The 24427-nt window shown below is 37.0% G+C and overlaps 1 protein-coding gene across 1 annotated transcript in view; it reads left to right on the top strand.

The window, feature by feature from the left end:
• The window catches only part of LOC102071789 (guanine nucleotide-binding protein G(q) subunit alpha), a 115833-nt gene that overhangs the window by 21048 nt on the left and 70358 nt on the right, over positions 1-24427 (top strand). Inside the window, exon 2 of the mRNA XM_005492403.4 lies at positions 18511-18695. Within this exon, the coding sequence (XP_005492460.1) occupies positions 18511-18695 (185 nt within the window). The remainder of the gene's footprint in view (positions 1-18510; positions 18696-24427) is intronic.

Raw genomic sequence — 24427 nt, 5'->3', positions numbered from 1 at the left:
AGAGTGGATCTCTAGGATAAAACAGTAAAACAGTAGGTGTGGAGAACCCAGTGTCCAAGGGTTTGGGTTTTTTTACTTTAGCCAGGTCTAATCTGATCCTAGGGACTAAATGCCTGTTTGTAGTTGGAATGATTAGTTCTGGTCCTTAACTTCAATTTTTGCTTGCTTCCTTCTAAAGAAATCCATGTTCTCACCTGGGGATACTTTGATAGCAGTGGGAAAGACCACAGTCCGTGAAGGAGTTGAGGAAGTTTAAGCTAGGCTCAGAAGATCACTTTTGAAATAAACACTAGTATATGTCCACCCACAGGGACACGGGACACTCTGGCAGATGGTTTCAGGTAGGAGCTTCACTATGTCTACTGGTTAGTTGTTTAGCCTGAAGAGAAGAAGGCTCACGGGGTTTCTACAGCTACCCAAAAGTGGTTGTAGCAAGGTGGGGATTAATCTTCCAAGTAACAAGTAATAGAGAAGAAGAAATGGCTTCAAGTTGTGCTGGAAGAGATTTAGATGGGGTGTCAGTAAAAATTTATACGTGGGAAGAGTTGTCAAATACTAGAACAGGGTGCTCAGGGAAGCGATCAAGTTAGCATCCTTGGACAGTGCGTAGGAATGTGGTTTAGTGATGGACCTGGCAGTGTTAGGTTAATAGTTGGACTTGGTGATCTTCAAGGTCTTTTCCAACCTAAATGATTCTCTACTTCTGTAATTTTCAGAGCTGCTAAGGGCACTTCGACTGAACAGAGATTTGTGCTTGCAAAGCGTCTCCCAATAGCATTTTATATACATGAATCTGGTCTTAAGAATTGGCTGTTACTTTGCATGAAAGTGATGGAACTCACATTTCACTTTTCCCTGTAATTGCTGAGCAATAATGAAATATTAATTCTTTGAAGTAGATTGATTTATGTTGAGAAACATCTTCTGCTTAAGTCTGATTTTCATGAAGAACATGAGCTACTTACTCTCTTTTTCTGTGTTTCAGTGCCAGAAGTAATTAGTCCATTATGTGCAAAAACTTGGATTAAGTTGTCCTCTTTATGGTCTTTTTTGTTCTAAATTGTCTGAACCATTAATGACATTTCACTCCTCCTTTGCTTTGCTTTCGATGTTGGACCCTGCAGTAAGTTTAAATTGCAACATAACTAATTGATCAGAGAAGTGTTTACTCTTTGGTTAGGCAGTGTCTTTGTTAACATCTAAATTATCAGTCCTTTTTGTTTGATTTGACTTCTTGTTTCAGCTAATGATAGCAGCTACTGTCAATTCACACCAATATTCTTCAACAGAAGCATCAGAAAAATAGATTTTAACAGATGTTTTTGATCTTAAAAACAAGGAATTGAGCAGGGAAAAATACAATCCTTCTAGGTTGTCTTTTTTTTCTGGAAACAAAAGAATAGCTATCCTTCTGTCTCTCTTTGCATGTGTAAGTATATTCAGGCAATCTTTAAAATAGTTTTGACCTATAGATTTATGTAGCTACACAACAGAGCCATTAGAATAAGAAGTTTGATGCTGGCTTTCCTGTATGTTGGTTTTGTATCTACAAAATTATTCCATATGGAACTTTTTCATGCTTTAAGCTGAGCTAGATGCCTTTAACTTGATGTACAGTTATCTTTCACACATTCGTCAGGAGATTTTTGGCTACCAGTAAAATTGGGAAAGAAAATTTTAATTTAGTAAAGAGACAGGAAATTTATTTGTATAAATTTGCTTTTTGAAAAGCTTTTTTTATTTCAAAGATGATCAGTTCAATCAAACAAATCATAGTGTAATTATATGATGCATTAGATTTTACCTGAAATTGCTGGTAAAATATATGGAAAGATCCATCTATTCATGTAGCATTAGGTTAGCAATCCTTCCTTGCAAAAGTCAAATCAATATTTTTGTTTAATAACTGGTTCATGATAGTACAGTCTTAAATAATATGTACAGTATTGCATATGAATCAATAGCCATGTGTCAGTAGTTGACTTAAAGGATCTGTCTCCTTGTCCTGGGAAGTTACCTTGGTGATGCAGTGGCTTTCACTATTTGCAGTCTGAAACCCAGTGCTATAAGTGCCTTCCAACATAAAGTTGTATATTGTTCTTCTACAGAAATAGAAATTGTTGCATTTCAGTCTTGGTAAGTCAGAAAATACCTGTGCAAGGGAAGAGAAGAATTTAAGGTACTTAATTTTGGCTTTAGGCCACAGCATTTAGGGCTTTGAAGATGTAAAACTTTCATTTTAAATTTCACATGCCTTCCAGAGTTTGGCAAATACTAGATTGTCTGCAGTCATGTATTGTTTGAGAGCAAAAGTTTTTGGGTTATTGGAAGTCAATACACAGTATAATGTACAAATCCTTGCATCTGCACTTACTTCTTCCCAGGTTGTTGTCACAGTATCTATCTTTTACTAAAGATAGCCTAATACAACTTCTTGTGGACAGTATGGAGTCAAAAAGGAATGTGTGTGATCATGGAATGCCTGTAAGCAGAGTTGTGAATAAATCCAAATGGCAGGGTGGAGGTGTAGTCAGAATGGAGCATCTTCTCTGCATTGAGATTATTCTTGATACTGCATTTTGTTTTAAAAATCTTAAGTATGCAAAGCAACAACGAAGGTAACATTTTAGTAACTGATTTGAAAGGGATAGCTCATGTAGAAAAATGCTATGTGGATTTTTTTTCTAAGTCTCACTAAAATCTGGCATGCAGATGAGATTTATAGGAAGGCAAAAAGCCTCAAGAAAAATAGTGCTGAAATTGGTGCTTGTAGGTACCAGTAGCCTTTAAAAGTAATTAAGAAACAGGTCATTAATAACTGGCAATGTTTGATTGTTTTGTGAATAGAATAAGTGCCTTTTTTTTTGTTATGAGAATTAACAACAGTAACATAAACACATGCATAAGGAACTGTTCAGAGGACAGGTACATCACACACAGCAGCTGCAACCACACTGTGCTGAAATGTTCTCATTCAGGTAAATATATGTTTCACCTCTTTGTTGAGAAGGAATGGGATCATGACCTGTATGCCTAGTTGTGTGGCATAACGAAATAGCTTGCCAAAGAATTGTTTCTCAAGTAGAAGTTAAAAAGCAGGTTAATAATAAACTTGTAACAGCAGAGCTGCAATAGAACAGAATCAGAGAATTAGTAAAAATTTAAGTCTTCTTCTACTTTCATCTGATACTTCAGTTTAAAAATGAATTCGTTTCTATAAAGTTATATACATCATTCTTCAAATACATTTTTCTTCATTTGTTAATATGGTATAATATAGGTGAAGTCACTTTTTAGGACAGTGTTTAAAGGTATTTAATCTTCTCATTAAATACCTTTAAAGCTGTGTAGTGCAGCAAGATTTACTGAAAGAAAAAAGGAATAACAAATCAGTTTGATAACACTTGACATTTCCACATAACTGCACTAGCCGTGCAGAAACCACTGTGGAGCAGCTAATACATGGTAACTGGTCACACCATGGTAACTCTCTTCTTAGACTCTCTCTGATCTTAAGAAACATTTTAGGTACTTTGATGAAGTGATAGGCAGAGAATTTTGGAAAGCATTTGATATTCTTTATTCCTATTCCTTGTTTTTCAAAAATACTTCTAAAATTATTAAAATGGATATGCAGTATACTTTATGTCTACTCTGAGTTTTTTACCCTCATTCATATTAATAAGGCCATACTTTGCAGTAATCTGTTGGGACCACTTAAAGAGTAAGGATGGCAGAAAAAATCCTTAATAAGGATCGCAGGAAAAAAGAGCGGGGGAGGTGTATGATTAACCTTTCCTGAGGTCATTATTACTTTCTTTAATTTCTTTTTCCAAACTCTTCAGTAACTTAATTTCTTTGAAAAATGATTGGTTTTTCTTTACTACTGACATGAGAGGAGTCAGTATATAGAAGAAAATAATGCTTGCAAAACTGGGGAGAGGTCGTAGGTTGCTTAGGGGTTTTCCCCTGCCAATACCCTGAACATAACTTTAGTCCTCTTAGTTGCAACAAGGTTTGCTCTTTTATTTGAAGTTCTGGTAGTTGAAGTTTAGTTATTGACTGTAAGCTGCATAGTGTAAAAATCCATATGTTTATGCTAATAGTGTGCATTTTCTCTTGTTTTCTGCTGCAAACAGATTGTAGGAACAATTTTGCACTCACAACTCAACTTTCTCTTTTTCTTATTTTCATACTTTGGAAATTTCTTATTAAAGTGTAGGAATCCCTCTCTGAATTTTCTGACTTATCAAATTTTTGTTGGGGAAAGAAAGAATTTGGCAGTTTGAAGTGAAGTTACATGATACTTACACAGAAGTGCTAGTTGTTGAAAACGTGCGCAGAAGCCTTTATTTCTTCATCTTTAGAAATAAAGAAAGCTGTTAAGATGGCATAAGAAAACTTGACCAACAAAACAGGTGGTCTCTGATGACAGTCAAGAAAGATTCATATTTATCTGGGCAGAAGCATTCATCTTAGATTTTGTATCAGGGAATAACACAGGGCATCTGGGATGCACTGGTCTGTCGTCTAAAACACATTTCCATAGCTTTATGCTTTGTCAGCCATAGTGAGAAGGTAGTCTTTAACTGCATATTTTATTCAACGAAATTGCTTTATCTGAGTTGATAAACCTAGAGTTTGGTAGATAACATTTTCCCAGAACTGCAACAATATAAAGACCATCCCCAAAACACTTCAATTGTCTTTTATGACACTTGTTCCCATGTGGCAGAGATTAGAGGACCAGCATCCTTCCTCGTCTAATAAATGTCAGAATGCTTACATGATTTTGGAGATCATGTTAAAAGGGACAATTGACTTCCTCGTGGTAAACACTTTTTAAGTGTTTTAAGTGTTTTAGATAATTGGTAATTAGTGTGAGGTGTTGATTGTACTGGATGTGTTCGTGTAATTCAGCAGCCTGGGAGGGTGCAGTGGTTACCCTTTTACTAGTGCTCGAAGGCTTCCAGTGGTGGATGGATCTGTAGGATAAGACACAAACTGAAGCAGCTGGGCTCTCTCTCTTTCTCTCTCTCTCTTTCTCTCTCTCTCTTTCTCTCTCTCTCTTTCTCTCTCTCTTTCTCTCTCTTTCTTGACAAATGAGACAGAGTCAGCAAAATATCCCAAAACCTGACAAATGACCAGAGGAAAAAAGGATAGTTCAGAACTTCCTGGTTATCACATTGTCTTCTGCTTCCCATTGTCTTGAAAATAAGTGCTGCGAAGCGTGGACTAAGGGTTGGCTGCTGTGCTGAAAGTGTCATCCTTGTCCTTTTTTACACACCTCTTGCTCCTCAGTGTGACAGCAGCCAAATGGCTCTATGTTGCTTGTACTTGAAGGCTGGGGAAGGAGCTTAAAACTCTCCAGAAATAAATTCTGCACCATGACCTCTATAGGGAACTGTCTTGTCAGTGGGGTGGAGGAAGGGCACTTTCCTGGTACTCCCTCCCTAAAGGCCCGGCTGTGCCTGAGTGGGGAGAGCTGGCTGGCAGCTCCCACTGTCATGTCCCAGGCAGAAATTGTTTCGGCCAGACACAGCTCTCCTCTGCTGGCACACACAGTGCAGAAACCTGCGGGATGAGACTGGACAGCTGCTGGAGGGTTTGGGTGAAGGCATGCACCTTTGTGCTTGGTGGTGATTTTGCAAATTTTGCAGACCAGTAGGGAAAGCTGTGTGGAAGGACCCCACACAGTTGGTTAGAAATTGTGATGTTAGTGTAGAAAAATGGTGTCTGTCTCTATTCTTTGTTTTGAAAATTTTTAGTGTTTTCAGCATTTGTACTTTCCATAAAATCAACTTTATTTCACAAGATTCAAGGCGTTTAGAGCAATAGGAGTGTTATGACATGGGGATTTTTTAGGAATATCTGAAAGGTGTGGGCTATTTTCTAGTCATGTAAGCTATTGCATGTTGTTTCGTTCTGCCTGCCTTTCTTTCTCCTAGAACAAGCCTTATAACAAAGAGAACATTTTTAATATCTTCTTGGATTTCCCAGAATTTTTCATTATAGATTTTCATACAGTCCAGCCCTATACAAAAGGGATCAAAGAGTACATTTTATCAAAAAAAGTATTTTAAAAAAATTGCAAAATTGACTGCGTGAGTCCAAAAGAAGTTGGGGGGGGATGTTTTGTTTTGTTTTTTATTGTTACTCTAAGGGTATATAAAGAATGATGCAAAAGGAGAAGTAAATACGGAGGTGCCAAATATAATCACCTTTCAGCATCATTCCGTTGTGGTTGTTGTAAGTTCTTGTTTAGCTTTGAATGGTTAAATCTGTGGTTTGTGGTGACACCTGGATTTGCCCTTGCTTGTTTTGTTGTGGGGTTTTTTAGTTGAACTGAATTGGTAATTAAAAAAAAAAAAGAATGTTGACTTGGTGGATAGCATTTTATTACCCTAAAACATAAAGATTTGGACTCAAATACTTCTTATTTGACTATTGTTCAAAGGAATGACGTGTTAAATAAATGTTTACTTCCTGGAAGTAAAGGTTTCCTCTAGAAAGAAAAATAATGGCGAATCGAAACTAGTTCTTCACCCTGCCACCTCGTGTCTGTATGATCTGCAGTTGTGTTACAATTCTTTGCCCTGACAGTTAAATTTATTTCTGCTTTGGTGTACTAAATAAGAACAGGAACAGATTCATAGTGTTATCATGCTCTTGAGTATCTTTTGCCATAGCACTGAAAGTGGCTAGAAGTGTATTCAGTGTAATCTTTTTTGAAACCAGATGGCAGTACAACATGTGAAAACCAGAATTACAATAAATGTTCATAAAACGAGAACCTGTCACCATAGAAAGCCCAGTTACTGAGGATATTAAGTGAATTTAGAACTTTCTCTCAGATGAACCAGGATTTATAAATCAAGTAACTTACTTAAATGCAAATGAACAGCATGTGGATTTTAATTATTTAAACAGAAAACCACATGTAATTTCAGAAGAGGTCAGAGCAATGAGGCAACGCAAGGAGAGAAAGGAGGTGACATTTCCTAAGTTACATATCCATGTGTAGGTGGTACATGCTATTGGCTAGAATAGCTGATGTTTGAGTAAAACAATAGTTGTTTCACTGAATTCAGATGCCATCTAGTTAATGGATTTCTGGGGATTTCTTCTAAGAATGTAAGAGTATCCAGCAAAACAATGCTTTCCTGTGACAAAATTTTAACTGAGTTCTGAATGTTATTATCTTATGGGGTTTATTACCTTTATAAGTAAAAAGTAGTTATTTATTAATCTATGCAGTCTTTGGTTATAGTACATGTGTAAAGTGAATAAAAATACAAAAAATCTAAAAACTTTCAGAGTAGGTAATAATCTGGTATATAATCAGATTATATAATCAGGTCTAAATAAATATGTAGCTTCAGCAACAAGGTTATTATAAGGAGGATCTCTTGAGGAGAACAAGAGTAGTGTAGCTGTCTGTTTTGGCATGTCAGAGATGTGACTGGAAACTCTTCCTTTGAGCTGCTGAAGTTACTCAGCTGAGCAGGGCAGTGGCATGGGAGCTGGGCCCTGTCAGGGCAGTCTGAAGGGGCACAAGCCATGAATGCTCTCTCTGTGATGCTGTGGTACTCCAGAGTGGTGCCACCTGACTTTCCCTGCTGGAGAAGCAGAACATTGAAATGTCACACAGTTCAGCCATACCAAAGCGATGCTTTAAGCAGTATGCATGCTGGGACACTGTGCTGTTGAAAATGCAAATGCAAAATGATGGCACCAGATACTTTGACCGTAAAATCTGCCTGCTTGTCCGTGTTCTTACTGATTGTGGCAGTCCATGTTCTTACTGACCCAGTAGTAGTTTTCATCCGTCACTTTAGGCAAGCATAAAGTTTATTTTGATTTTTCATCTATTTGCTTGAGCAAATGCAGCATCTGAAAAGAATACTGCATTTGTCATGTACTAAGCATGGAAATAGCTATATGATATAGTGTGTATGTGTAAAGCTAGCAAGGATGTCCTCTCAGAACTTAGCTATTTGATTTACCTTTTTTTTTTCTTAACAAAAAGCAGGGATTTTTTGTGGAGAATCTAATTATAATTTTTTTAATTATAAAATTGTTCCTTGCTAATATTACCCTTGACCTGATTTCTTAAATTCAGAGTGCCAGTGGTATATTTATGTCTTTAGAGCCTCCATCACTTTATGTGTGTATGTATGCACATGAAAGTATGTGCATAGGTGGTATTTATATTCAAATAGGCAAGGAACATGATTAAAACGTGATTTGTACATTCTTTACTTTTTCAGTATTATTCCAAACTTCCTAGATTTGAAATGTTTCAAGTAAGAGCTACAATAATATAGCAGTTCTGTCACTCCTATCCAGCTAATGAGCTGACTTGCCCAGGTCCCCTCTCCTTGTAGGAGGAAAAAGTATACAAGGGGTCTACCTTCATTTTGGAGGAGCTGCTTAATTAGTGTATGGCTTCTTGGAGTACCTCAGAAGACATAAAATATGAGAAGACAGCATAAAAACTCAAAAACTAGTGACTCTCCAGGGGAAGTAGCAGTTCAAAAACACTCTCAAGTTAAGGATGGTCTGCCATAAGCTGCAGGAAATGTGCCACAGTATCTGGAACTGTGCTTTCCTCTGGGTGGATTTACAATGGGCTTGGCCTCGGAGCCTGCCTGGATTTCACAGTGTATGTGCACAGCCCTGCCGGTGTGCACCAAGGAACACGTAGAAGTTGGGAGCAACACTGTGAATGTAGGAACAAGCAGAACGCAAACCCAACATTTGAGCCTCTCACAGTATTTGTGGGATGAAAATAAAAATCGAATCATATGTTTTTACTTGGATAGCTGCTGTGCCAGAGCTTCTTATCATGGTTGTCAGCCTTGCTGGGCTCTGTGTGCACCTTGGGGGTGAAGAGATGAAGGAACACTGCCTGTAGTAAGGGACAGGTCTTCTGGGGACGAAGTCTTTCCAGTGGCTGCTAAATAGCCTCTGAGAAACTTGCACATGGAAGGAGGCTGGCAAGAGGAACAGCCCTGGGCTCCGAAGGCCTTGTCAGTGGGGTGAAAGACAGCCAGGAGGAGCTTTGCCTTGTAGGGGATGGCAGAAGTTCTTCCCAGGGCTACTCACAGCTCCTGATTTGGAAGCAGTCTCTGCACTGGACTTGCCTTTGTGCTCCCCAGTTCACCTCCTTCTTAGGTCTCCCAGCAGTCAATGCCTGCTGAAGCTGCCTGCCCATTCTGTTTTCTGTTAGTAGGTTTCTTTGTTCCTTATAAAAGGTCTGAGCTCCCCCCACCCCACCCTTCTTCCAGTTTAATGCTGGGATCAGCTGTAATGACAGTGATATCCCAGATGGAGTAACTGAGTTGGTGGCATGTGGAGTGAAGTGGGCGCTCATTCAGTGAGAGGGCCTGAAACCGGGTGTGGGTGGGTTTCAGTTACCACAACCTCTTCAGTCTCCCTGGGGAAGGAGGAGCAACGCCTTCACAGTAGCATGAGAGAAAGGGGTAAATGCTAGAGATACTTGCCGTAAAACTTTCACTTATACCATTAAGTATTTCCTTTATGATGCTCTCAAGATGTGTTTCCAGGGGAAACCAGGAAGATACACAATGTGTAATACACACTTGTGAGGTGTACTATTAAAAAAACTTATTAATTACCCCAGCTGATTTCTTACTGCAGTCAGTTCAGGGCTGTACTTTCAAGACCCTGCACTTTGTTTGTACTTGTTTGTAGTTTAACTAAAGAAAAAATTACTTCATCATTTTAGTGCTGGGGGTATATTTGAGGCTTGAAAGAAACCTCTGTCTCTCCTCTAGTACCGCCTGTGAATGGACCAGGGAAGCTGTCTGACAGGTATGCGCATACCAACATTTGATACATAGTTCCTTTATGTTTCTAGTGTATGTTTTATAGTGACACCAGTAAGCTGGCTCTTGTCTAATGAGGTCTTCAGCATCAGCTGTCATGTTATCATACTAGCGCAGAGGTCATTGAGAGCTCTGAAGCATGAGCAGCAAAAAAGCAGAAGCAGAGGAGACCAAGAGAACAGCTTAAATGTCTTCCTCAGGAGTACATAATCTAACACAGAAAGACCCCAAATAGCTTTGTGGGAAAAATATTCTTCTCTTCATGTGTAAGAAGAACCAGCAGGATTAGCTTTTCTTTCTTTCTTTTAAATCATCTCAATCCATATGAAAATGTTCTTTCTTTGGCATGAATGAAGAACATATAAAAAAGTGGAAAAGCAAAGGGGTTTTCTGTTCATTCATTTGTGGTTTTCTTCTGTAAGGAGTGCTTCATGATCTCTAGACTAAAGCTTGGAACTGGGGTGACTATCATTTTTGGAAGCAGTGGCCAACCATTCTTGAAGAAAAAATGTACCAAAATGTTACAAAACAGTTGCTGTTCTTAGTTTCTGATTTCAGATAATAAGATTTGCCATCAGCAGTGTTACTTGACCTAAGTATTGGATCATAGCAAATATGCTATTATTCATATGACTTGTTTTCAGTAAATTTATATTTATACTAGTTTTGTTATAGCAAAGCAATTTACTTGTATGCATTTCCACTTGTAAGAAAGAAATGCTGCACTGTGTACTTTCAGCTCTGGGATGGAGCCTTTTTGTATGAAGGGTAGGTCAAAAGTTTATATCAGGCTTTCAAAATAGAGCTCACAGGCATAGAATAGAGTAAATATTATTTTTAAAAAAAAACCTTTGGAAAGGGTGTTTTCATGTTTTTGGTCTTGGTTGTCCTAGTTGTCCTAACATATTGTTAGCATAACATAGTGTTAAACAAATTACATAATATACTGTTTTATATTGGTATTTCAGATGGATGCAAATGCACATCTAATATACTCTGAGTACTACAGTACTTCTTTAAAGCACAGATTAGAGAACAGGTCACAGAATTTCTAGCTATACCTTACGAAAGCAGAACATGCAAACTATAGGGCTTTGTGTGTTTGATAAATACAGCTGTTGTTTTGTTGATATGTTCTTGTACATGATAATTATGTTTCCAGATAGAACATACCAGTAGAGAAATATTCACCTTTTGCAGTTTTCTGTATGGTGGAAGAATGGTAGCCCTTGGCATGAGGGAAACACAGATGGCCAAACTCTGTTGCATTATCTTAGACATGAAGACCACTTTTTCTGAAGACATAGGGTTTGAAGTAGTTAAGATATTTACCTTCCATAATAAAACTAAGGGAAAACTATTGCAGTTTAGAATGCTACCAGTATTTATGTATTTATCCTTGCTTTTGATTAATCATAGTGATTTATACTGTTCCTGAAACAGAGTCTCTCAGAGTTGGTAGGAATCAGAGTTGTGTTTGCCTGTTCATAATCCCTCCGACTAACAGAATGTGAAAGAAATTTGAAAGATTTAATTATTAATTAAATAAATTTTATGTATCTTCCTTAATAAAAGAGCTAACTCAAGACTTTTCTTGGAACGCAGGAGAATTTTAATCTCATACTGAAATTCCTGGAGAATACTCCTGGAGACCTGCAGGACGTAGTGTTGTACGGCCTCTCTCAGCCTCCATCATTTTTAGTCCAGCTTAGGTGTAGAGGTGATGAACTGTAGGTGTAATATGAAGGAAACATAAAAGGTTTAAACCCTAAACCCTGTCTCTATCAAATTAGTAGTTAAACTAGTTTTCACAGAAAATCAGATGGTGCTCAGCGTATTATTACCATTTTAATAAATACATTACAGAAAACATACATGTTGATTTATGAATAATTGTGTATTGTACTGATCTCAAAGAAGATAATAAATGATAATCTTGATTTGCTTGTACCTTGGAATCTACTGGAGTCTGCTTTCCAACACCCTCATATAAACATTCATTTGAAATTAATCACACATGTTTGCAAACACCGATTTTGCCTTTCCTCTGTGCTAGGAAGGTAAGAGTTTGTATGATACCTGCTTTTATGAATGCTGATGTTTGCTTCTGGTTTTGTTTGTAACATTTCCATCAAAGAGCAGCAGCCAACAGACTGACTTTAAACAGTTTGCTGTTCAGTTGAGTTGTGAGTAGCATCAAGAAAATATTTTTGAGGTTGAAATTTGATTTGTGATGCTTTTTCTGCACAGAGAGTTCTTTAGGCAGAATTTGTCGAAGCTGCTCCAAACTGTATAAAATGGAAAATAAGCACAGACTGGAAAGAGTTGATTCTCTTTAGGGAATCTGTGGTTTATCAGAGGGATCCTTTCAAGAGAAGGGAGGAGAAGGTCACACAAGGTGGGATCCTGTCCTGCTTTGAACCCATTTACAAAGCTGTGCAAATTCTTGAGGAATTACTTGACCTCTGTGAAGGCACCTAGTTTATCTCTTCTCTTGCATACTTGCTTCTGAATTACACCTGAACCATAATAAGATACCTCTAAAATGGTGACAATTATCTGTTTGTAGCTATAAAATATAAGGATGAGGTTGTGTTTTGTTGGGTGGGGGCTTAGGTGTTGGTGGTATTTTTTGTTGTTGATTTGTCTGATTTTGGTGGGGGGGGGTCTTGCTGGTTTGGGTTTTTTTGGTTGGATGGGTAGGTTTGGGTTTTTTCTGAATTGAAGGTGTGGAGAAGAGAATGCTGACTTTTGGCTGCATAATAGTAGTGTAGTTTTGCTGTGTAATTTTGATTATGTGGCACAAAGCTGTATTTGATTAACTGCATTTCCTGTAAAAGAGTTGGAGGTTCTGGTTCACAAAAGCTTGAATTAACATTAGTTAAGAAGCTACAGAACATCAGCTGAATTTTATGTTTCAATTCTATCTTCCATTTCCTTCAGTAATTCAGTATCTGTCTTAGGCTTTATTGTAGTAGTCACTTGAACTATTTTGAGTGCGTCACTTGTACAATGAGGATGGGTATTTTGTTTCTCTAAGTTTGTGGCTGCACTAGAATGACTAACTTTATTACAGTCTCAAAAACAACCAGATCAAATTTGTAAGAGGATTTTTCTTCTGTAGAAAGCACTCAAACTAGCTGTCCACATAATGGCAGGTATTCTTTTCCCTTTCTAAGGAAGATGGTCAATACAATTTCAATCACCTAGGTAAGAAAATGATGGAACAACTTAGTAATATTTTAATGGATAACATTTGCTTAGTTTTTCATAAATATTTAAGACATTCAAGATTATTCTTGAAACAAATTGCTCTACATGAATTTAGATGTTTCATATTCCTTATTTGAAGTAATTATGTACTTAATGGGCTACTTCATAAAATTCTATCCATCCTTTTTTGGAATAAATTTTCTCACCTTGCTCTTTTTTGTTGTTCCATTAGTAATTCATGAAATAATATTGTGTAGAATATTGACAGTAATCTTAATGAAATGTTTATTAATAATGAAAATGATACAGAGGAGATAATTCAGTGAATAGTGGAATGATTATATGCTTACTCTTTTTTAAAAAGCAAGTGGAATATGCAAATGTGCCTTTTAAGCAAAACAAGTAAGAAGATTGTGTAGTGATTTTAAATTAAAGATATTCTGTCAGTGGAGCAAACACTTGGCAATAGAATAATATGTACCCCTCTCCCATTTTTTCTAAGTGGTTCTTAACGTCAAACCTGTGTGCTGTTAAGTCTCAAAATGCCATCACTGGGATTCTCACCTTTTTGGCTTTTTGTAGTTATTCTGTTCAGTTTTTAATGTAACTGCAAAACATTGTGCTATTGATATAGAAACAGACTTCAGGAAACCTTAGTTCTCTTTCTGGCTTTTTTTTTTTTTGACTGAAATTTGAGATGTTTTCCTGTTTCATAGGCTTTTCTGTAACTCTAAATGAAATGCCATTGAAATGTTTCCTAGCATCAAGCAACTCTTGTGAGGTTTAATCTCTTAATGTCAGTTAATAAGTTGGATAATCATACAAGGAAGATATAATGGTTCTACTTTTCATTTTGTGAAAAATATTAATATACCTACTGTATCCATTATCAGCACTGGTAATTCCTTACAAGAATTCTGTTTACGTCCCTGGATGAGTTGTCACTGAAATTCTTTGGTATTTCTATGACCAAGGTGAAAATGGTCAGTTTCAGTTATTAACTTGTAGTAGTATAAATTGGTTGTTGGTGTAGGTTGGTACTTGTGTATCTTTCAAGAGGCATGATACAGTGATACAGTGTCATTGAGGTAATACTTTTTAAGAAATAGAGAAAAAAGTTCATAGAGTACTAGCAGTCTTCACTTAAAAAGGACTGCCTGATCAGTAGCTGTACCAGCTTGAAGCAGGTCAACTCATTTGTGGCAACTGTTGACAGAGGTTGCCACAGGATGGCCAAGGATCTCTTCATATGATGTCAGGGTGAGAGCACAGGCTGCCTGGGCGCATGACCACGTCAGGTGGACCGAGCTGTTTGTATGGGGGACTCCTCCTTTCACTAGCCTTGCTGCCTTCTTTTGATGGAGAAGTGATACTCTAGTTCCGCCCCAGAGCTTGGACAGATACATGTTGCAGGGTGAGGTGGGGAATTTCATTTCTACCTCAGGGAGTTTTGCTACAGTCTTACCAACTGAATATCCCTCCCAGCAGCGGCCTCCAGCTGTGAGCCTGAAAGCTGCTCTTCCGAGTGGTGGGACAGACTGGCTTCTCTGCCTCAGTTCCCAGGAGGATCTTCATGCATTCCATACTACATTTTAACTGATTTGTCACCTACAAAGCCAAGCTGATCCAAGGCCTGAATTCTGCACAGTTTCATGTTTTCATTTACCCATACTTGGTTTCAGTGGAAATGTGATCCCACTGCATTCCACTGCTAGAGCAGCAACAGACCAAACCATATTTTTTGTTTTCTCTAACGCTGAATTAGTGGTAACATAGAGGACATTAAACTTTCTTCCAAGTGAAGTACAACTTTAAGTGAAATCAAGTATTTTTCTTTTCATGCATTGCCTCTCTATTACTGTTTTAGCTCTTACTCATCCTAGGAATTACTCTGCGGCTTAGTATCTGATGAGGTTTATTGCTCCCGTTTTCTGTAAATCTATGAGGCAATGTACAACCGACTGCTTTGTCTGAGTACAGTTTGATGAAACTGTATAGTTTGGTTATGGTATGGTTCTGCTCATCTGTGTAGGATGTTGATTTCACCCTTACCCATGAATCTTCACTCTCCAGGTACTTGTAGGCTTTCTTTCTGCATCTATGCTCCAAGATGAAAGCCAGTTTTCTGCAAATGTACACAGTGTTGTTTTGACAGTTCCTAATAAGTGTGTGTGTACAGTGACTAACAGGGTAGTGGATTTCAATGGCGTTCTCCTTCCTTCCATGTTAAGAATGTCCTCTTCTCTCTAATTTAATATAAAATTTCAAACAGTAAAATAGCAGGGGTTTTTTGCCCTTTCATAGGTCGAACTTGGGGAAAAAAACACTATCAGGTGTAGTTTAGCAGTCTTTCTGTTTAAGAGATGTCAGTGTGAATTTTGCTTAGAGAATGGTATGTTTGTTGTTTTAGTTAAAAAGCAGCCTTGTATTTGATCTGAAGATACTATACCTAAGATTTTTTGAAAGCTGCAATGCAGAGAAAGCAAAAACAAATACAGGACAACCATACAAAGGAAAGGCTTGTCATTCTAGGCTTCAGCAGTTGTTTTTCTTTTAAATTAGTCTCCTGTGTTTCTTTGTCAGTCACCACAAGTTCTGAAACCTCTCTGCCAGTAGCTGCATTGTCACCTATGTTTAAAGGTTTTCCGTAAGTTTTGCAGAGCAGAAAATGTTGTATTTCAACATTCTGTATCTTGATTTTTGCAGGAAGTGTGCCAGGAGAAATAAATTGTACGTGATAAGTATTTATCTGGGTGCAAGTGCATGCATAAGGATCTACTCTGCATTTAAGCAATCTGGATTCTTTCCTGATTCTGCTTGTGGATGTAATACTGCTGGAAGTACTTTCAGATCTCTGCTTATAAAATTCTTGATGATACAGTAATTGTTGTAGTTACTAACATTCAAGAAAAAAAACCAAAGAGGTTTTCAGAAACTTTCAGTTTTTAAGGTGCTAAGCTCTTAAAAATTTTGATAATTCTCTATGCCATGATTGAAGAGTCCATCACTATTACAGACATTTCTTTATTATTTTTAGACGACAGTTAATCTTTTTTCATTCGTTAGGTTGATTTTATCTGAAAAGAAGTTTAGAAGTCAGATGACGAACCAAGCTGTGCGCTTGAGTCAAGAATGTGGGGTTTTACTCTGTCACAATATTCAATTCTCACCTAAGTACTACACAAGGAGTTATATTAGGACTGGAGAGAGGATGGGGAGGGAAAGGTTGAAAGTAATGTTTTTTAAAAGATGAGGGTCTGTGGCGGTGGTATTCTGATTATGATTGAGTTTTAGGTACATTGTGTGGCCTCAGCAGTCTTCTGACAGATGAGATGATACTGTATAACTGGCTTCAGAGAACTGTCTTGACCAATGTAAAGGTGCTGTGGTAGCCAGCAGAAAACTGGTCTCAGTATAGTTTTATCCCCCATTGGTCCATTCTTATGATCCACTGCCCTGCTGTTTCACCTTTGCTCTTGTCTTGTATCCACCGGAGGTATAAGTAGAATGATGGTAGCAGAAGCAGTGGCTAACAGAGCCCATAAGGCATTCATATCCTCTCAGAAGAATATGTAGATTTTTTTTCTTATGTAATTTCGGGTTTTCTTTTCATCCTGTGAAACAGGCCCACTCAGGGGTCCTGTTCATGCGGTTACGCAATGTTGTTTTTGTTTATTATGGTAAATGGCAAAATTTTTAGACTGTATTGCCATGATGTATTTTTTAGCTTGTTCTGTAATGAATGGTTGAGGCTGTAAAAGGCACAAGTTGATACCAGTCAGTGTCTTGATGTCTAGGGAGATGATCTAGCAGCCTTTTGTTACCTAAATGGAGCCTACAAGAAAGCTGGAGAGGGACTTTTATGAGGGCATGTAGTGATTGGAGAAGGAGAAATGGCTTTAAACTTAAAGAGAGTAGATTTACATGAGATACTGGAAGAAATTCTTTACATGTGAAGGTGGTAGGGCACTGGCACAGGTTGCTCAGAGAACCTGTTGATGCCCTATTCCTGGCAGTATTCAAGGCTAAGTTAGATGGGGTCTGAGTAAACTGGTCTAATGGAAGATGTCCCTGCTTATGGCAAGGGAGTCTTGTGATTAGATGATCTCTAAGGTCCTTTCTAACTCAAACCATTCTGATTCTGTAGTAGGTAACATCATGTTTGATTTTCTGGGAATGCGTGCGTAAAGAAAACCTGCATTAGAAGTTTGTTATATGTGTGCAGGAAATTGGAGTGATGGTTTCAAAATTATGCTTGTGGTAAGGGCAGAAGATTTTGGAGGCTTAGATTTTGCAGTGTGTGCTATCTCAGAAATAGTTAAGGGTTACTCCTATAAACTCTACTGCTGTGAAACACACTTTTTTGAGAAGACACCAAAAACATTATCTAACAGGCCTATAAAGTTACCTTTGTTCTGGACATGAGTATTAGGGCACAAGGCATGAAAGCTTTACAGAAATGATTAAAATAAAGACGATGCTGAAAGTCTGAAAACCACAGCACTGAGCAATGCATTTTGTTTTCTGCAGAGCTGAGCAGCTGGGTGAACACAGGGCTTATGTAGCTGTGCAGGTTCAACTCCTCCTCTTAAGCAAACACAGGGATAATATAGATAAGCTCTTGTAGTCATAGATGAGCTTGTTGAATTGGAGAAAAGGAAAAATGTTGTGTGTTGTAATCTTTGTGAAGTTTCCAACAGAGATCTTAACTTTAAGTTAACAAATAGTCATATTTCATCAATAAATTACTTTTAGTACTAAGTATAAAAAGACATGAAAAAGATTTAGTGGAAGGAATGACTGCTTATTGATAAATATGAATCAAATTTTAATTAACAGTGATTTCATATGGTTCTGAGATTGAGGTTTGTTGGGCTCTGATTGTTCCAATACTAGCTTAAAACCAAAAAAAAGCTGCAACCCAACCATACCCCCTCAAACATACAAATTAAAAACCAAACAAGCAAATACAATGAAACTGAAAACCCAAACAAACCAACACCCCTGAAAAGAAAAACCAAAAAATCAAAACACATGTATCTGTTGCTTGTAATACTAGATTACTGTAATGTCCTGAGAGTTAGCTTAGGAAGATTGTTTTTCTTCCTTTCAGAACTTTTGTGATGAAATGTCTCATGAAGTTAGAGTTTTGTACAGTTACATCTTTAAGAACAAAATATTTTCAAATACCAAGTCATATATAATATACATATTTTGGAGTACCATTTTGCTCATTAGTTTAGTTGTTAAATCAAAGTGCAAATTTTAATTCAGTTCTTCAGTAGCTACTGATGTTGCTGTTTGACCTTGAACTGGTCCTTGTAGCTACCTTCCAAGCACCACTTGACCCTGTTAAGCTCTGCAGTAAGCAAGCTGTTAGCATTGTGCAAGAAAAGTCGCGTTTGTGTTCACTGGGTAAAGCATATCCTTCTTATTTGTCTTGCAGGCACAGGAGAGAGTGGCAAAAGCACATTTATCAAGCAGATGAGAATCATTCATGGATCAGGTTACTCTGATGAAGACAAAAGGGGCTTTACAAAACTGGTGTACCAGAATATATTTACAGCAATGCAGGCCATGATCAAGGCCATGGATACCCTCAAAATCCCATACAAGTGTGAAAATAACAAGGTGAGATTTATGTTTATTTCTGTAGCTGAAGTTTTTCCTCTTTTTTATTTTCGGAAATGTACTGAAGGTCTCAGAAAAATGACACATCAGAGAAGTGATACTGAAAGCTCCGAAGAAAAGGGCATTTCCTGTCCTGCCTTTTTGTCTACTTTTACAACACAAATATGATTTTGAACAAGAGATCTCTCTTAAGATGCCTGGGGGGCATTGTCACAGAACAGAGGTGTAATGACAGGCTGCCATTTGACTTCACTAACTCTTGTTCTTTGCTATGAGAGCACAGTTAAACCATTCTTGTGATGTACTGCTTAAGGATTGCTGTTGCATTACAAGTGGAAAAAATTCAAATTATTAGACAAATAGGTGAAGATATCTATTTGTGTGTGAATAGATTGTTAAATTAAAATTTTCTGCACAAGACCTTAAAACAGTCAGTCTTCTGAGATTGATGCTATTACTGCAGTTTAAAAGGACAAAATACATTGAAAGTGTTTCTAAGGTTCATCTCTAACTACCTTTTAACATTTTCTAACAGTTTTAACATTTCTTTTTTAATAGTCAGATTTAATAGTATGGTAACTACAGTAGTTTGTCTCAGTCTGTGACTAGGAATGAAATGCTTGCTATTTATTTAAAATATATGGTAAGCCACAGAATTACATGTCTATATCTCCCAACGTCACGAAGTCACAGAACAGGTCAGATTGGAAGGGACCACTGTGCATAATCTGGTCCAATCTCTCCCTGCTCAAGCAGGCACTGTTTGATAAGTTCCCTGAGAACTTTTTTGTACTTTTACTGTTGATCCATTATCAGTAACTTTGTCAAAAGGAGAATTTAAGATCCATGAAAAAGTGGATGGCTCACCTTTCTTTCCATCTTGTGAAAGAATATTTAATGATTATCTAGAAGTCCTGAATAAAAGTAGTATTTTCTTTGATAAATTACTCAAAAGTTCTTTTATTCTATTTTTTTTCATTAATAGAAAATATCAAAGAGCAGCAACATTTACAATTTAAAAAAGCATCCATTAACTGGGAAAGAGAAAATGAGATAAACTTGGGTTAATAATAGAACCTTTTGTGTCTAAATATATGAAGTTTAATTTTTAGAACTGAACTGCTGTATGTGTTTTACAACAGCTGATTTATAAGTAGGGAAGATAAAGCTTATTAGCAGGCTAATGATGAGTTGTTTTTTCATTTGTATTTCCTGAAGTCATCACATATGATCATCATTTTTTGGTGATGTAATGTTGCAATAACAAGAGTCTTGCAGGAGGGTAACTTGATGCAGTAGGAAGTCAGGAGGATCCCATCTGTCAGAATCAATATTGTTAACCTTCTTTAATGGTGGGTGGGGTTTTTCATGCACGTGGAAAAGATTGAAAAATTTGTATTTAGTGAGACTCCTGACTGTTAAATTTCATAGTCTAGCTGTCTGCTGGTGCTGTCTGTTTTCCCATCATCCTTCATAAATCACAATCAAATGTCTAATTAGTTTTAAAACTGTGTTTTCATTTTCATTTCAGTCTTTTGGCTCCATGTTTTTGCTGTGTGCAAAGCATGAAACATACTGGCCTGAAAAGTTAGTTGATTGTAAAGCACATTTTTTCTTCAAAACTGGTGTTGACTGTCACTTAGCCTTAATATCTGGAAATCCTAATGATAGATTAGGATTCCTTTTTCATTGTATTATATTACAGAGTATGGGTTCTGTAATTATTTTTTAGATGTGCTGACTTTTTCTACTGTGTTTATATGGCTGAGTGAGTCAGGTAGGTTTGCCATACCTGTATACACATGGCCAGAGCTGTTCACTTTCTCTACATAAAAATTACTTTGCTTAAAGTAGGCATCTCTGCTCAGCTACTTCACAAGCATTCCATCAGTTTCTAATAGAGCTACTTGCAGACTAAAATAAAAGTCACCAGTTACCAGGCTCTCAAGGCAATTCCTGTACAAATTCCTTCAGGAATGTAGGAAAAACCAAATGTGCTACAGCATTGTGCCTAAATAGACATGATTATGGTCTACTACGCTTTGTCTTTGTATACAAGGTCACTTCACTTCAAAGCACTGAATACCAGTCAACAAATAAATCTGCTCCTTCATTTATTTACAGGCTGTTGAAGACATACTCATTAGTCTAGCAATCTAGAAAACACAGGAAGGGAAAACACAGGAAATTCAAATTCCTATTAATTTGAATCTCCTATCAGGAAATCTCATCTCTGGAGAGAATATCTTGAAGTTTGAGTAAAAGAATATTTTTAGCACAGTAGCTGTTGTACACTGTAGTTTAGAAAATTGCAGGTCAAGTTGGTATTGATGTGGTTGGGCCTGAAGAAAAAATTCCCCTTTTTTTGAGTCAAGTTCTTCATGCTCTGCAATAGACTTTGGGGCTACAGTATAAATGGTTTTCTCTTACTGCACCAATTTTCATACCTTTAACTGTGATTTATTGAATTTGGAGTATTTTGAATCTCTGAATGCTGCTGGAATTTGAAATGTCCTTAGCAGTCAGTTAAGTAGGCAGCTGTTTTCTTTGTGTGGTGTACAGCATCACAGCATTTACATTGGACTATTTCAGTATAATCAGCATAGCCATAGGTGAGTTCTAAATTTCACAGGTCAGTTCTTGTGAGATTATATTTGTCTTCATAGTCACAAATGTAACTAAACAGGCAGAGAGTGAGATGCATTGTCCTATATTATAATAACCTAGACTGTTTTGAAAGATTTATTATCAGAGTAAAGCCAATATTATTATATTGGCTCTCAATATATTATATTGAGAAATATAATTGTGTTTAGAAGCTAATATCTTGGTACTGATGGTATAGCATTATATCATGAAAGACATTAATTTTTATTTGTTTAAACTTCTGAATGTGAGCTCTTCTGAGGTTTAAGATAATGGGTGAGTGTGATCCTCACTTTTAGGAATTTGTCTGTCATGGGAAATAGTTTCTTATAGACTTTTTTAGTTTCCCTTTGAGTAAATTTTACTGTGCTTCCATTAATTCTTTTTCAACTAGAAGTTGTTGTATGGCTTTTGAATTTTAGGGTAAGAAGTATTTTATGAAATAAGGGAAAGTATTAGTTTTTAGAGTATATGTTCAGAAGCAATTCTGAAAATTGCCTGTCTTTTGCAAAGTTTTGTTTGTACAAACTAACTCAAGCAACCACAGCTGTTCAAATGTATATTAAAAAAAATACAGGCATATGCTTTTTGTAGTTTGTATTTTTAGACAAATGCATCTACTACTATAGTAAACACCAAATACTATGGTTGTCCTATACTTTTCCATTTTAATGTAACTTTCAACAGAAACATTGTTACTCTGTTCCAGCAGACAGTATCAGGAAGGCGTCACTCCATGGTGATAAACAGGCAGGAAACCTTACTTGAATCCCATTCCCATAATTTCCTGTGAGACTTCTTAAATATTCATAACACTAAAACTAATGTGAGTCGCTGTAGTCTTCAAGAACAGGCTGCAGGAAAGTTTTTCAAGAAGCTGGAAACATAAAAGCAAGTTTTGTGGTAGACATTTGCTGTTAAGTTTTTAAGAGTGTTTTCTGATTAATTTTTGTCTGTATTTGTGCCTGTTTCCCTTGGGAAATGTTTTGCAGTCAAAATGAGCAGATATCGGAAATGCTTTCAAAGTTCAAAATCTTATTAGCATTATCTTCAAGTCCATAATTCTTTTGTTAGCTTGGTTTTTTCCATGTCAGACAGATCCACTGGAGAGAGCTAATAAAATTACAGGCAGAAGTGGGACAATAGGAGCAGGAATGGAATGACATTGCATAAGTTTTTGTCTTCAGTAAACATTTCTGAATGTTAAGTGGTGAAATCCCATGGCAAAATTTGGTGTTGAACAAACATAGTTTGGAGGAAAGGACTTACTGCAGACACCTCACCTGAAACAGGGTGTGAAGGACTGAATCTAGAGCAGTAGTGTGCAAACTGGGAGGAAAGTCTTTAGAGGGGGGTTTTATTTAACAAAAAAGCAAGAATTATGTTCTTGGGATAGTGACATAAAATTCTTAGTGCTTTAGAATGGATATAATCAAATGACTCCTCAAGCAGATGGAGAAACCTGTGTGGTTCTTGTTTAGTATTTAACAATGTTTAGTGCTTGGTTAGTATTTAGGTTCTCTGAGGTGTTTCTCCAAGCACTCAAAACCAAAAAGTAAAATTACCCAATAAATAACAAGTCTTGCAGAAGAGTTAAATGCTTCTAAGACCAGGAGGCTCCATAGGCATTACTTTAGCAAGAAGTGGATAGCTGCAGTCAGATAATGTGCAAGAGTGTATAGAAGATTTAAAATACCGTGGTCATTGAACTACATGTATTCAGAGAAAGGAACTGAAGACAGCTTACTTTTTTTTCACTGGAAGCCGTAATATGAGGGAAAGCCCATTTCCCTGGTAGCTGTGTTTCCTCCCATGGGGATATTGATCCATGAACTTCGGGGTTTCCAATAAAGCCACAAGCAGTTTCTTCCTGAGGGCGTAGTAAGGAAGCTTTGTCAGGATTTCACTGATCTTAAATAGATAGCAGCCTCTCCTCAGCTGCCTTTCTCATCTTTTTATCAGTCTCCTGTCAGTCATTTGGTTTTCTCATTCTTTGCCATTCTTTCTGGCACCTCCTCAGTTTTCTACAGGAGATAGGCTAAGCTTGTCTAATACCTCTAAATTAATTTCAGATGGAAGTATTTTTGTCATATTTTCCTCTGAAAATTTATAAGAATATTTCTTTCTCACAATAAGCTTTTTTGGGGGAATTCAGATCCTGTGGTGTTCTGATTTTATTATGTAGAATGACTAAAAGTTACTTGTTTCTTCATTGTAATTCCTAGTAACACACAAGATGCTTGAAATAAGGTTTATTGCAATCAATTAATAGTTCTTCAGATTAAATGGACAATCTATTTCTCCAGATTTTGTTAGTCCCTTGTTCAGTGTGCTCTTCCTTTATGGTAAAAATTAGGTAAAAACCTGCAAGCTGGTTTTTAAAATTCAGCCTTGGCTTGACAAAAGAGTAGATAAAAAAATCCACAAAAAAATCAAAACACAGCCCACCCTTCCCTCTTTCCTCCCCCCAACCCCCTTTATGTTTCTGAAGTTTAATTTGTTTTGTGTTGTTGGATGTATTGCCTAGTAAAAGTATTCACATTGACCTCTACTTTTTCTGAAAGATTATTTTGCTTTTTTTTTCTCCCTGGTTAAATTAGGATTAAAGTCTGCACATGAAGAGGTGATTACACATTTACACTTCATCAATCCAATCACATGCCTACCTGTTTTTAGGGTATGGGCCCGTGTAGCTCCACTCTTAGATTTTGTATTCACTTTGGGTGATTGCATAAAGGTGAGTAATGAGACAAGAATCCAGGGTTTTGCTTCTGGAAGAGTAGGTTGGCAGAGGAAAATCAAAGCATGACATTAGTCATGTTACATTTTAATTTTTTCCTAACAGTTACATAACAAACAGACAATCACAAGGCTATGGTTGTGTGCTTCATCTTTGTCAAGAAAGTGTAGAGCTCTTGACTGTAGATTGTTTAATGTTTAGATTGCTATGGTGGACCTAAATTACTAGCTAGGTAAGAAAGAAATTTATTATGAGCAAGGCACTTCTCTGAACAGTTTCAAATATTACAGGAAAAGCTAAATGTTGGGTTGTAGGGAATTACGAAGAGCTGCTTTCTAACATTTCT

Source organism: Zonotrichia albicollis, chromosome Z, assembly GCF_047830755.1.
Source record: "Zonotrichia albicollis isolate bZonAlb1 chromosome Z, bZonAlb1.hap1, whole genome shotgun sequence".
In the NCBI taxonomy this organism is placed as follows: domain Eukaryota; kingdom Metazoa; phylum Chordata; class Aves; order Passeriformes; family Passerellidae; genus Zonotrichia; species Zonotrichia albicollis.
This window is presented reverse-complemented; position numbering and strand designations above follow the sequence as displayed.